At 55.3% G+C, this 12,824-nt stretch overlaps 1 protein-coding gene across 1 annotated transcript; it reads left to right on the top strand.

The window, feature by feature from the left end:
* The first annotated feature begins 3,707 nt into the window (after positions 1-3,707).
* ACTB (actin beta) lies at positions 3,708-8,605 on the top strand. The gene is made up of 6 exons (XM_005523022.2): positions 3,708-3,810; positions 5,328-5,456; positions 5,759-5,998; positions 6,532-6,970; positions 7,302-7,483; positions 7,857-8,605. Exons 2-6 carry the CDS (start codon positions 5,334-5,336, stop codon positions 7,998-8,000), a joined length of 1,128 nt encoding a protein of 375 aa, XP_005523079.1. The 5' UTR covers positions 3,708-3,810; positions 5,328-5,333; the 3' UTR covers positions 8,001-8,605.
* Positions 8,606-12,824: the final 4,219 nt, after the last annotated feature.

Here is a 12,824-nt window from a genome sequence, read left to right as displayed (position 1 = left end):
TCTCTGCAAAAGGACTGATAGATCAGAGAGAGCTCAAGGATCAATACAAAGGAGCAGAAACCTCGGGGAGGGGTGTATGAGAGTGGAGAATGATGCTTAAAGGGGGAGAGTCGAGTCTGCAGCTTGTCAGGGATGAGCTGGCATCAGGGATGCAACGCAGCGAGCCAGGAAAATGTCAGGGGCTGTTTTGCTTCAGGTTTAATGTTGAATATATTCCTACAAAGGGAGAGGTGGGAGCTGCAGTGAGGCCCCCAAACATCTCCAAAGGGAGTGAAGGGCCTGGGGTTTCTGCTTAGATTTTACCTCCTGCAAATTCCCATTACAGCTGATGCTGCAAGGAGAAAATTGAAAGAGGAAGGTGCTGAGATGGTCCCTGTGCCTGTGAAATAGGGGATGTGGTCAGCACCTTTCCTTCTTCCCCTTGGGGAGTGGGAAGGGAAAGGCAGTGCTTCAAAAAAACCTCCATGATTTCTGTGCGAGGGTGATTCAAAGAGACTTGGTGGTTTCAGAAGTTTCTACCTCTCTTCTCATTGTCACAACAGCAGGAGGGAGAGAAGGGAGGCCTGAGCACATGACAGAGTGAGAGATGGAAGAGCTGGCACTGAAGGGGATGTGCAGAAATCCAAGCCAAAACTCCAAGTCCAAAAATTCCCAGGAATATTTCCCCCCTTTGACCCTCCTCTCCCCAGAGGTCTGGCAGATGCCATCCCTGCACGGGCAAAGGGCTTCTGCTCTAGGGGAAGGGCTGGGAGAAGCCAGAGGAAAGCAGAGCTCACATGTTGTCCCGTAAGTGCAGCGATTCAAGCCCAGTCATATCAGCTGGCGAAGGGCAGGAGGATCCTCCCTCAGATAGTTTTGTCCAGAGTCAGTGTGAGCCGAGCACCAAGGACAAGCACGGAGAGATGAAGCAAAACATGGGAACTTGGGAGCTTGTGATGTCTGCCCAAAGGTAACACGACAGCCAGGAAGCTTTTTGCTCGGTTCCCCTTTCTCTTCTCACAGCTCTTGCAACATCCCAGAAGAGATTGGGAAGAGAGCCCTGGCCACAGCCAGGGAGTTGGCCTGGCCACCACACAGTGCTGAACATGGTGACCAGCTGGTGGCTTTGCTGTCAAGGTGTCTTCAGCCTGGGAGGAAGTGGTGGCACCCAGCCATGTGCTGGAGGCCACATCCTGCCATCCCACCAAGGCCAGACCTCACTGCCCCTAAATCCAGGAGACGCGAGGCCGGTGCTGCTGCCCTCCGGATGCTGGCGGATTGATTGCCCTCTGATTCAGTCCAATAATCAAGAGTAATTGCCTGGCAGTTCCCCCCCTGCCTAATGGGCTGTCACATCATGGCTCCCCAGCCTGGCTCCACCCAACCTGCTCACAGGGATGCAGCAGTACACGGCATCCCACCCCTCTCATTCACACCCCATCCATCTGCCCATGAGCCCTGGTGGCCTCTCCACCTGGCCCTGACCTGATGTTCCCCATCCCAAACCCATCACCCCAGCGGTACTGCTGGACTTTTTCCTGCTTTATCAGCACATTCGTGGACCACTCTTCCCAGCTGCAAGGGCCATCAGCTCTACCCATGCCTTGTGGCTCCCCTTATTTGACGTATAATCTTCTAATTAATAATCAGCCTTTTCAAAGTGGAATGCAAACATTAATTAATTCCCTGTGAGGCAGGTAATTAACACCAATGACTCCCATTTTACTGCAAGGGAAGCTGTGATAGAGAGATCTTGCATGATCCACATAGAGGTGACAGAGGAATGACCAGGCAAAGGCAGCTCCACTCCAGCATGGCCCTGCAGCAGCCCTAGGCTGGGTCCCCTTCCACTGAGGGCTTCCTGTGGGCACTCTCCTAGGCTATCTCTATCACTGTGGCCATCTCCAGTGAGGAGGGGATGGCATAATCCCATGTGGCCTGGCAGGACACACACATCACTGTGGCCATCTCCACGCGGTGGGGATGGCCTGGTCCCAAAGTGGCCTGGCAGGACACGGCCATCACCATGGCTAACTCTGCCCTGTGGGATGAGGCATGGCCCTGGGGTGACCCAGAAGAGCCCACAGCTCTCCTGGCCCTCTGCACGACCCCCTCCAGAGCACCCACCTGGCTGCAGCTGTGGTGCTGAATTTTGAGGCATCTTCACCAGGACAAGGCACTCCTGGGGAAGACGATGCCATCCAAAAGAAAAGGGTTTTTGTCTTGTATTCCCATCCAGGCCTGGTGTCCCATTGCCTCCCATCCCCCCAGGTTACTGCAAATCTCCATCTCAACAAGCTGTTGCAGGTTCCTCTGGCTGCTCTTTGTTCATCCCACAGCAGGAGTAATGAACAGGGAGGGGGGGAACAATGCCTGGGTCCCCTTCAGTGAGACCCACACCAGCAGTTTGGGGAGGGAGCCCCATCCTCATCCTCACCGTGATCTCTGCAGCTCCCTGATGACAAAGAGCTTGCTGGCGTGCCCTGCAAGACCTTGACTGCAGGCCTGATTCCTGCCTCTACGATGCTGGACAAGGGGTATTCCATGGAGAACAGGCATTTTCAGCCTTTTTTTTCCCAGATAATTTTTTTTTTTTACCTGTCACTACTGTTTTCAAACGGCTGAGATTACACATCCAAGGTCCCCACGCTGAAGTCTGTGCGCTTCCAGCCGGCAACAGATTGCGAGTGGCTGCTGCTACTTTACTTACAGGACTGCTTAATTAACTTGATTAATCAGCCCGTGTTCGCACAACACACTGGAGACGCAAAGCCCTCTGGTTGCTGCTGCCTGCTGCTCTGCGGCCGCTGCCCTCGCCTTTATTCCCGACCGGTGTTGGATGGTCACAGACAAGAAGGGAATTGCAGAAAGGCAGCCTGGGCTGGAGCAGCCACGTCTCCTACTCCAGCAAGGTTTGGATCAGAGGACAGAAACAAATATTGCTCAAATCTGACCAAACCACTGCTCCTGTGATGTGCCCTGCCAGCACGGGGCAGGATGGAGAGTACGGGCCCCTGCTTGACTCGATGCCTGAGCCAGCGGAGCGTTCCCTTCTCCCAGGTCCCGTAGGCACACGGTCTTTAATGGTGCCCGGCGGCGCCGGCGGCGTTCCCGGTTGCCCGGGCGGGTCCAAGGGCCGAGGGCCTGCTGGCGGCTGGCAGCAGCAGTATCGCCGCCGTTCGCTGACATCAGCAGTGAACTTGGCCCCGCGTCCCGCTCGTCCCGCTCCCGGCCGGGGTCACCGGTGCCCGCTCGGCCCAGGGGTGCAGGTGACGGGCGCTCCACGTGCCCCACGCCCCGCAGGCAGGGCGAGCAGCACCCCTGGGATCCCGCACCGCGCTGCCCCCGCGTACCCCCGGGGGGCTGCATCCGCCCGGCTCCCACAGAGACGGGGGGAGAACGGGCCGGGACCCCCACCAGAGGGGCTTTGTGTGAGGGCTGGGGTGGTGGGGGCTGCACGGGGGCACCGGAGCACCGCGGAGAGCGGCGGGCACAAGGCAGGAGCCCCGTCCCCGCTGCAGCCCAGTGACACGGGGGCCGCGCCCGCACCCCAGCCCCGTTCGCTTCCCCCCCACCCCAATATTGTCCCCCCTGTCGGGGCGGCGGGGCGGGGCGAGGCCTGGGGGGCGTGGCCAGGCGTGGCCAATCGGAGCGGCGCACTCCGAAAGTTTCCTTTTATGGCGGGGCGGCGGCGGCGGCGGCCCGATATAAAGCGCGCGCGGGCGGCGGGGGGGAGGCGCCGCGGGCTCTGCCTGCCCTCACCGCGCGCGCGCCCCGCTCCCGCCGCCGCCTCGCGCCCGCCCCGGCTCCGACCGCGCCAACTCCCCAAAGGTGAGAGCGGCACCGCCACATCGGGGGCTGGGGTAGTAATAGTGTTCGTGAGGATAGTAGCGAGCCGGTGTTGTTGTGGATATCGGTGTGATCGGGGTTGTTGGGACACGGCGCGCCCTTTGTGCGCTGGCGGGGTGGCGGCCCCGTTAGCGCGCTGCCGCGTTTTAAGGGATTGAGACGCAGGTCGCGGTTTAAGGCCGGTTTTGGGGGTGATGCTTGCGGAGGGGGGGTCGCGCCTCTGTTACCCGTGGGGCTAATCCGCCCCGTAAGAGGATTGCTGATGCGGACGGGGGGAGCGGGCGGCTCGGATGCTGTGTCCCGGGAGCGGCGGCGTGAACGGGGGGTGCGGGGCTTTGTCTGTTCCGCGGAGCCGCCCGTGCTGGGGTCGGGGCCCGGGGGCGTTGTCCCCCGTGAGGAGGGGCGCGGTCCCCCCCACCCCACACATACGAATAGTCTCGGTGGCTGTTGCTTGCGGGGAGGGGGCGGCACGCCCTACACTGGGCGAGGCTTTGGATCGGAACAATGCGGGGTTGGGGGGACGCAGGGGGACCCCCCCCGTGTGCCCGGAGCGCAGGTGCAGTCGGGCTGCCCGCTCCGATTCCGACTACACTTCCCAGGCTGCCCGTGCGGGGCGGCACATGTGCGGCAGCTGCCGCCGCCCCCCCGGCACCGGATTACACCGGCGCGGCCGGAGCCGCCGGTGCTGAGCCTGGGCGGGCGATAATTGCATAAGACGCTGGCTCTAATCCCGCCCTTGGTGCCGCCGGTCGATGGGGCAGAGCCCCGGTCACGCTTGACTAGTGGGCTGGGCGTGGTGGCCAGCGCTGGTCCTGCTGCGGTTCCTTGTAGAGGCTGGCTGAGGCTTTGGGGGCTGTGCAGAGGGGTCGGATCCTGCTGGCTGTGCCTGGCACACGGCGGGCACTGGGCGTGACGCCCTAGGCTGGGTGGGCGCGTCGAGCCCCGCTGACTGGCGCTGAGCTGAGGCTCAGTGGTGGGGCTCTAAGGAGAGCACCGGGCGTGACCGGCGGGGCTGTGCGGAGGTGTTAAGCCCAGCCGGCCGGCTCAAGGTGGGGCACCGGGCGTGACCGGTGGGGCACCGGGCGTGACCGGCGGGGCTGTGCGGAGGCGTCGAGCCCCGCTGGCCGGCACACGGCGGGGCGCTGGGGTGTGGCGGCCACGCCCGCCCGCTCTGGGGTGTGGCCGCCGCCGTTCCCCCGACAGCCGGTGGCAGGCGAGGCGCGGCGCGCTCCATCCATTGCCTTTTATGGTAATAATGCGAGAGGGCGCAGGGACTTCCTTTGTCCCAAATCCGCGCAGTGCCGAAATCTGGGAGGCGTCGCCCCCTCTAGCGGGCGCCGGGTGAAGCGGAGCGGCGCCGGCAGGAAGGAAATGGGTGGGGAAGGCCTTGGCGGCATCGCCTGCGCTTCCCGCCATCGCCTTCCCTTCCCGCCTGCCGCCGCGGGATGGGGCTCGGCGTGTGAGTGGGGATGCTCATGTCTCCTTCTCTCCTCCCGCAGCCAGCCATGGATGACGATATTGCCGCGCTCGTTGTTGACAATGGTTCCGGTATGTGCAAGGCCGGTTTTGCCGGGGATGATGCTCCCCGTGCTGTCTTCCCATCCATCGTGGGTCGCCCCAGACATCAGGTAGGTGGCTGGTTTTGCTTGTGGTCTAACAAAAGAGCGTGGTTTAGGTGGAAGTGGTTCCCCTAGAGGCAAGAAGCCCTTGTTTTGGCTTTGTACCATGAGAGGCCTGTGTGCTGCAGGACAGCTGGTGGGGGAATGCAGCCTCCTGCAGATCCTTTGTGTAGTGTGTGTTGGAGCAGCTGACTGGATGCCTTTCTTGATAGGGGGGTGACAGCAGAGGGACAATAATTGGAGACTTAGCTTTGGGAAAAGGGAGTTATTCACTCCGGAGCTGTACTTACTATGTGGCCTTTGTTCTGCAGGGTGTGATGGTTGGTATGGGTCAGAAAGACAGCTACGTTGGTGATGAAGCCCAGAGCAAAAGAGGTATCCTGACCCTGAAGTACCCCATTGAACACGGTATTGTCACCAACTGGGACGACATGGAGAAGATCTGGCATCACACTTTCTACAACGAGCTGAGAGTAGCCCCTGAGGAGCACCCTGTGCTGCTCACAGAGGCTCCCCTGAACCCCAAAGCCAACAGAGAGAAGATGACACAGGTGTGTAGAACTCTGCAGTTTGGAGCAACAGAGCAGATAATTGCTGCAGGCCAGCTCTTCTCTTCCATGTTGCCCTCTCTCCTTCTTCACCACTATTCTCCCTTTTTGCCATCATTACAGGGTTTTCCTTTCCTGACCTGAGTCTCCTCTTTGCTGGACCTTGACAGGTTTTGTTTGCTCTTCTAAGCTGGCTTTCTCTGAGACTGAACTAGCAACTTGTCTAACTGCTGTTTCTGACTAGGCACACTAATCCATTTACAGCTCCTGAGTGACTGTCCTGTAGTTTACTTGGCATTTGTTTTGTTCCTTGCTGTGATACGCAGATGGGTCTGTGGCAGTGGGATTCCTGCTTGGGCTGTGACCTGGCAGGTGTGGGTGGAGACCAGGTGAGATAAGCATGGACTTTGAGAGGGAGCATAGAGGTGCCTTTTACCTAAGGGCAAAAGTAAAACCACTTGCATGGACTTGGTATAAACATGTAGCAAGAACCCTGTATTACGCCGTTGACTCAACCTCTCCTTTTCTCTCCCTAGATCATGTTTGAGACCTTCAACACCCCAGCCATGTATGTAGCCATCCAGGCTGTGCTGTCCCTGTATGCCTCTGGTCGTACCACTGGTATTGTGATGGACTCTGGTGATGGTGTTACCCACACTGTGCCCATCTATGAAGGCTATGCCCTCCCTCATGCCATCCTCCGTCTGGATCTGGCTGGCCGTGACCTGACGGACTACCTCATGAAGATCCTGACAGAGAGAGGCTACAGCTTCACCACCACAGCCGAGAGAGAAATTGTGCGTGACATCAAGGAGAAGCTGTGCTATGTCGCCCTGGATTTCGAGCAGGAGATGGCCACAGCTGCCTCTAGCTCTTCTCTGGAGAAGAGCTATGAACTCCCTGATGGCCAGGTCATCACCATTGGCAATGAAAGGTTCAGGTGCCCAGAGGCCCTGTTCCAGCCATCTTTCCTGGGTAAGTCCAACTTTGCTAGGATACTCTGTTGCCCCTTAATGTTCCTTCTGTGAAGGGTGACCTGGAGACCATGGCAGTGAGGTTCCTTATTTTATTGCTGGTCTGTAGCAAAGCTTGTGCTACCCACCAGTCAGCCCCACTTCCTACACAGCTTAAAGCTGTTTGAGGAACTTGTGTCAGTAGAGCCAGTGGCTGAGTCTGTCCCAGCCATGGCTCTGTAGTGCCTTCCTGCTGAAACAACTGCTGGTCTCTTGGTTGCTTGTAGTATCTTCTTAGGCTTCCTTGACTCTGTCTGAGCCCTTGTTGACTTGAAACTTCTGCTTCTTCACAGGTATGGAGTCCTGTGGTATCCATGAAACTACCTTCAACTCTATCATGAAGTGCGATGTGGATATCCGTAAGGACCTGTATGCCAACACAGTGCTGTCTGGTGGTACCACAATGTACCCTGGCATTGCTGACAGGATGCAGAAGGAGATCACAGCCCTGGCACCCAGCACAATGAAAATCAAGGTAGGATGGAGTTGTGGGAACATCTCAGCACCCCTGTTGGGCTGAAATACACAGCATGTGTAGAGGGATGACGGTATGCTGGAGTCCTGCTGCAAAAGATAGAAACCATGTCTGTCTGGTACAGCCTTAATGGCCTTGGGCTGGACAGGATGGCACCCACACAACTGCATGAATAATGGGATTAGAGTAAAGACTGGCTGCATAGGAGGGAGGTGGTTGTGTGAGGTTGTGTCTTGATCCTGGATCATTGGACTTAATGGTATCTTGAGCAAGGTTAGATAAGGGAATTAGGTAGCTCCATCTTGCAGGGCTATGCGTGGGCTGTGAGCATAGCGTGCTGCTGTGTCTGACTGGTTCCTCCTCTTCCCTGCAGATCATTGCCCCACCTGAGCGCAAATACTCTGTCTGGATCGGAGGCTCCATCCTGGCCTCCCTGTCCACCTTCCAGCAGATGTGGATCAGCAAGCAGGAGTACGATGAATCCGGACCCTCCATTGTCCACCGCAAATGCTTCTAAGCCGGACTGTTACCAACACCCACACCCTTGTGATGAAACAAAACCCATAAATGCGCATAAAACAAGACGAGATTGGCATGGCTTTATTTGTTTTTTTTTTGGCGCTTGACTCAGGATTAAAAAACTGGAACGGTGAAGGTGTCAGCAGCAGTCTTAAAATGAAACATGTCGGAGCGAACGCCCCCAAAGTTCTACAATGCATCTGAGGACTTTGATTGTACATTTGTTTGTTTTTTTAATAGTCATTCCAAATATTATAATGCGTTGTTACAGGAAGTTACTCGCCTCTGTGAAGGCAAAGCCCAGCTCGGAGGGAGTCCACCAGTTACAGCTGGTGTTAGGTTATAATTGCTTGTCTGTAAATTATGTAACCTGACAAGTGTCTTTTTGTATCTTTCCGCCTTAAAAACAAAACACACTTGATCCTTTTTCTCTTCGATTTGTCAAGCAAGCAGCCTGTGTTCCCCAGTGATAGATGTGAATGAAGGCTTTACAGTCCCCCGCAGGGTCTAGGAGAAGTGGTGCCAGTATGTGGGGGAGGGAGGGGCTACCTGTACACTGACTTAAGACCAGTTGAAATAAAAGTGCACACCATAGAGGCTTGACTGGTGTTGGTTGTTGATTTTCTTTCCTTTTCGTGCCATTTTTTGACAGTTGCTCCCTGCTGTCATCTCACCCTGCCAGGCTGCACAGCTCTGCTATCAGGCTGGGGGGATGCTGGTGCTGTGGGGCACAAGGCAGATGGCTCTGGGTGATATGGGGAGGGGTAGGAGCTGGGCCTGCCAAGCGTGTGGGTCTCCAAGGTTGCCTTCGGCTGGAGTTCTCCAGATACTGCCAGTGTGTGCAACAGGGAGCTGCAGGAGGCTGTGGGCTGAATGGGGGATTCATTCAGCTGCACCTTCCCAAATGTTCTGTATGTGTCTCCCTCAGTGTTCTCTCTTGTGCTGGACTGATGGAAGCAAGCAGGGTGTGCTTGTGCCATAACCAAAGCAGCTGCCTCCTTCCTCCACCAAGGCTCCTTTGACCAGAGTGCAGCTCTGCATGGGGCAGTGTCCTTGCTCCAGGTATCAAAGCTTGCCTGTCCTGCTCCCAGTTTGCCTTGGGAGGAAGGCTGGGTTCAGGCAGGGAGACTCATGCCCTGACAGTGTGGTGGCTGGGTGGAGCAGCTTTCAGGTGAAAGCAAGAGAGAAAGTCCTGTGAAGTGGAAAAAACTGACTTCAGAGAGCAGGGCTACTGGGGTTCTGCATGGGTGGGGCTGGGAAAAAGGGTGCAGGAAGGAAGGAAGGAGGAAGCTTAGGTTTCCAATCCAAGTACCTGCCTCCAGCTCAGCCTTTGCCAGGAAGGGTTTACTTTGGCCTCACTGTCTCTACCCATCCTTTGAGCTTCCAAACCTTCAGCCTTGTTTGATCAGCTTCTCTGGTTTCGTGGAAAAGAACAGGGATGACCCTTACAAAGTTGAGACCCTGCTGGGTACAGCAATTTCCACAAGCCCCCAGAGCTGGAGTCACATTTGTGGAATGGAGACAGAGAGGATTGAGGCTACTGGGTCAAGAACCAGGAAAAGCCAAGCCAGGTAACACTCTTGCTAGCTCAGGGAGACCAGACCTGGGAGCGTTTTCAGAAGTGAAGCTTCCCAAGGCTCTGCCAGCCTTGCCTGCCTTTGAAGAGCTAATAGCTGTGATTGTGTCATGCTTGAAGCAGATGAAAGGCGGGGAACAGCCTCTAGTTCCTCTTTAATCCTCTGTCTGGCCTGTTCCTGCTCTGGCATTGTACTGTACTCTGGGTAGACCTGCCGGTTTCTGCCCCTCATCTCCCCAGGCTCCCTCCTGGGTGCAGTGGGAGCCTGGCAGGGCTGGAGGTGCAGGCTCTGGGCTGAGCTGATGAGTACTGGAAGCACCAGTTGCAAGGTTGGAGCGAGGCCCAAACTGGGCTTATAACCTGAGGTCTTGGGGAAATGGTGTGAGGAGGAGGCAATGGCAGCTCCTGGGGAGGGAGCTGGTGGGAGCAGGGTAGGAAAAAGGCCAGCAGCCAAGAAGAGATGACAGCAATAGGGAAATGGGGTGCCTTTCTTCAGCCTTTTCTGAAATGGTCACTGATTGCTGTAGGAAAATGTGCTGAGACACAAAGAACAGAAGAAACCGGTGGTGGTGAGAAACCAGTGAGCAGCAAAATGCCAGGGGCTGAGGGCAGCTCAGGTGGGCAGAGGTGTGAGGACAGGGAGACTGGTGCTGAGCTGCTGGGCACAGAGCAGCTGGGATGACTTTCATGCTCCAGAGCCAACTGAGGTACACTGTTAGTTAACACTTTGCAGGGCTTTTTCTCCTTTCTTCCCATTCCACTTGCTGTTTTGGGTAACCAGCCCTTTAATACACTGAGGCTGAACCTTCCACAGCCCTTCTGATGTCTCTTCAGCATGAGGCCATGGTGTGCACAGCCACTCTGCAGGCTGCTCCAGCAAGGCTCCCATTTATCCCTCCTCTGGGCCATTACATGCTGGAGAAAAGAATGTGGCGCCGGGCAGGGACAACTGCAAGCATTACTCACTGCTCCCAGCTCCAGTGAGCACGAGAACAGGGAACCAGAGTGGTTTTCTGTCAGGAATGTCAAGTGCTGGAAGAGAGGGGACTTTTTAACCGCAGTTTTTCTGCTGTGGAGTTTCAGACGGCTCAATTCACCCCTCACTGTTTCACAGAGGTGGGGAAATGCTGAGAGGCCTGTCAGGGAAGGCAGTAGAGGAGACATGTCCTGGGTTTTTTAGACTCAATGAAGTTGTGTAGGGAATAATCAATGCTCTGGCTATCTCCTCTCCTCCAGCACACCAATAGCCAGGGGCTGTGGGGAGACCAGGAGCTTTAATATGTTCACCCATGGGCCAGGCTGAGCATGGCCCCGTCTGGTTTAGCCATGGTGATGTTCCAGGATACCTCAGGCTGCAGAGATGGCTAGACTCAGCTCTAGATCCTTCCAAGTCACCCAGCCCTTTCCTACCTCCCTGTAGCTGCCCCAGGAGAGATGGCTCAGTTCAAGGAAGCTGAGCAAACATGTTTTATACCCTTTCTTCCCTCAGAGTTCCCAACTTTCCCTCCTGCTGGAGACAGTTGCTGGCACTTCACCTGCAATTAGCTGATGACCTGGAAAGTCACCTCACTGAGCTGCTTATGGAATCAAGCCACCGCCGGGAATTAGTGATGTCCTTGGCAAAGGAGATGGTTGCAGCTCTCGGGATTTAGCCCTGAAGGGCCTCATTGTCTCTCAGCTGTGTCAGGGACAGTTGACCAGAAACGGTCTCTGGGTGGGGAGGGTCCTGTTCTCTCATTAGTGAGCATGTGCTCCTCCAGGAGAGGTGCCAGCTGGCTGTGTGCAAAAATCCCAGGGAATCTCAGAGCATTTGAACTAAACTGGCCTCCTTGCACAAGTCCCCTTGGAGGATGCAAAGCACCAGCTTTAGAAAATGGCCATTCCAAGGTACTCATTCAGAGACGGGTGTGTGATATTGGCTGTGCTTAGGGCAGGAGCAGTCTTGGTCTCTGAGGTTGTTTGCAGGACTGCTGACCTGGAGCCCATCCTGACTTGCATTATACCCATCTATAATCCACTTTAGCAGGCCTTACAGTATTAAACCATATCAGGGATTGAGAATCACTTCCAGCAGTGGAGCTAGCAATCTACCCAAGCACACCAAGTGCTGTGGCTGCTGCAGCCCAGTTGGGCTGACAAAAAGTTGTTCAGGCTGTATCAGGCTTAAGAAGAACCAGAGGAGAGAACTGAGGCAAGACTTTCCAGAGGAAAAAACATAAATCCCCAAGACAGACTGGCCTTGAATGTTGAGATATTTTGTTTTACACAGAGTAAAATATCTTGATAGTGATATTAATTTGTTTGCCTGTCTGGGCTGGGACAGCATGATATGTGCCTGCTTTGTTTGGGCTAGGAAAACGTGTATTGATTGTAAGATGACCAAAGTCTACCCACATGAAAAGCATTCCTGGAGTGAGGCACAGCGAGGAGGATTTCCTCTATCACAGTCTGGCCTCCCAGGGCCATGAAGAGAAGTGCCAGAGTTCAGTGTAGATGTTCAATCCCTTCCTCCTTTACTGCCCACTTCTCCCTCATGTTCAACCTCCGTGTCTGAGCTGCACCAACACACTGCTCATTTATTTGGTGGATCACAAGTCCAAATGCAGCTCCTCTTCCAAAGCCTTGTTTCTCCTCAGGAACCCCTTACACCACCCTCTGTTCCCAGTACTTATTTGGGGTTGTCAGCTGCTCTCTGGTCCCTGTACGCTGCAGGGCTGGAGGGAGCCCGTGGCTACTCTAAGCACCAGCTGCTCCAGCCACCCTGCTCTCTGGGCAGGGCCTTCCCTCTGCCTTTGGGACTCACTGATGGTTTTATTTATCATTTGCATTGGAAATGCAGGTCTCCTACACCCTGGTCTCTGCCTTCCCTGGTGACTGCAAATATGGTAGGTTGGTATTTTTCCCAGATGTCAAACGAGTCAGTCTTGACTGAAAGGCCTCCGGATTTAATTTGTGATTACCTTTTATTTAAGTGAAACACATGACAAACAAAGCAGGTACAGATCTTCTACAGTGGTTCTCCCTCATCTAAGAGTTAAAAATGGTTTTCGTCTTTGACTCCAGAGCTCTCTCACAAGCCTAGAAGCAAAATACATAATCAAGACTTGAGGCACTTGCTATTTCTAAGTGAAACCCCCAATTTACCCTTAATGTAATTCACGGCCTTAAATGGCAACAATCAAGCAGGAAGAAAATAGCAACTTATTCATCTTCCTTTATGGGTCATCTTTAAAACACATTTTCTAT

This window comes from Pseudopodoces humilis, chromosome 18 (assembly GCF_049639895.1).
Source record: "Pseudopodoces humilis isolate 2021_Gansu_Grassland_sample_001 chromosome 18, ASM4963989v1, whole genome shotgun sequence".
NCBI lineage: Eukaryota > Metazoa > Chordata > Aves > Passeriformes > Paridae > Pseudopodoces > Pseudopodoces humilis.
This window is presented reverse-complemented; position numbering and strand designations above follow the sequence as displayed.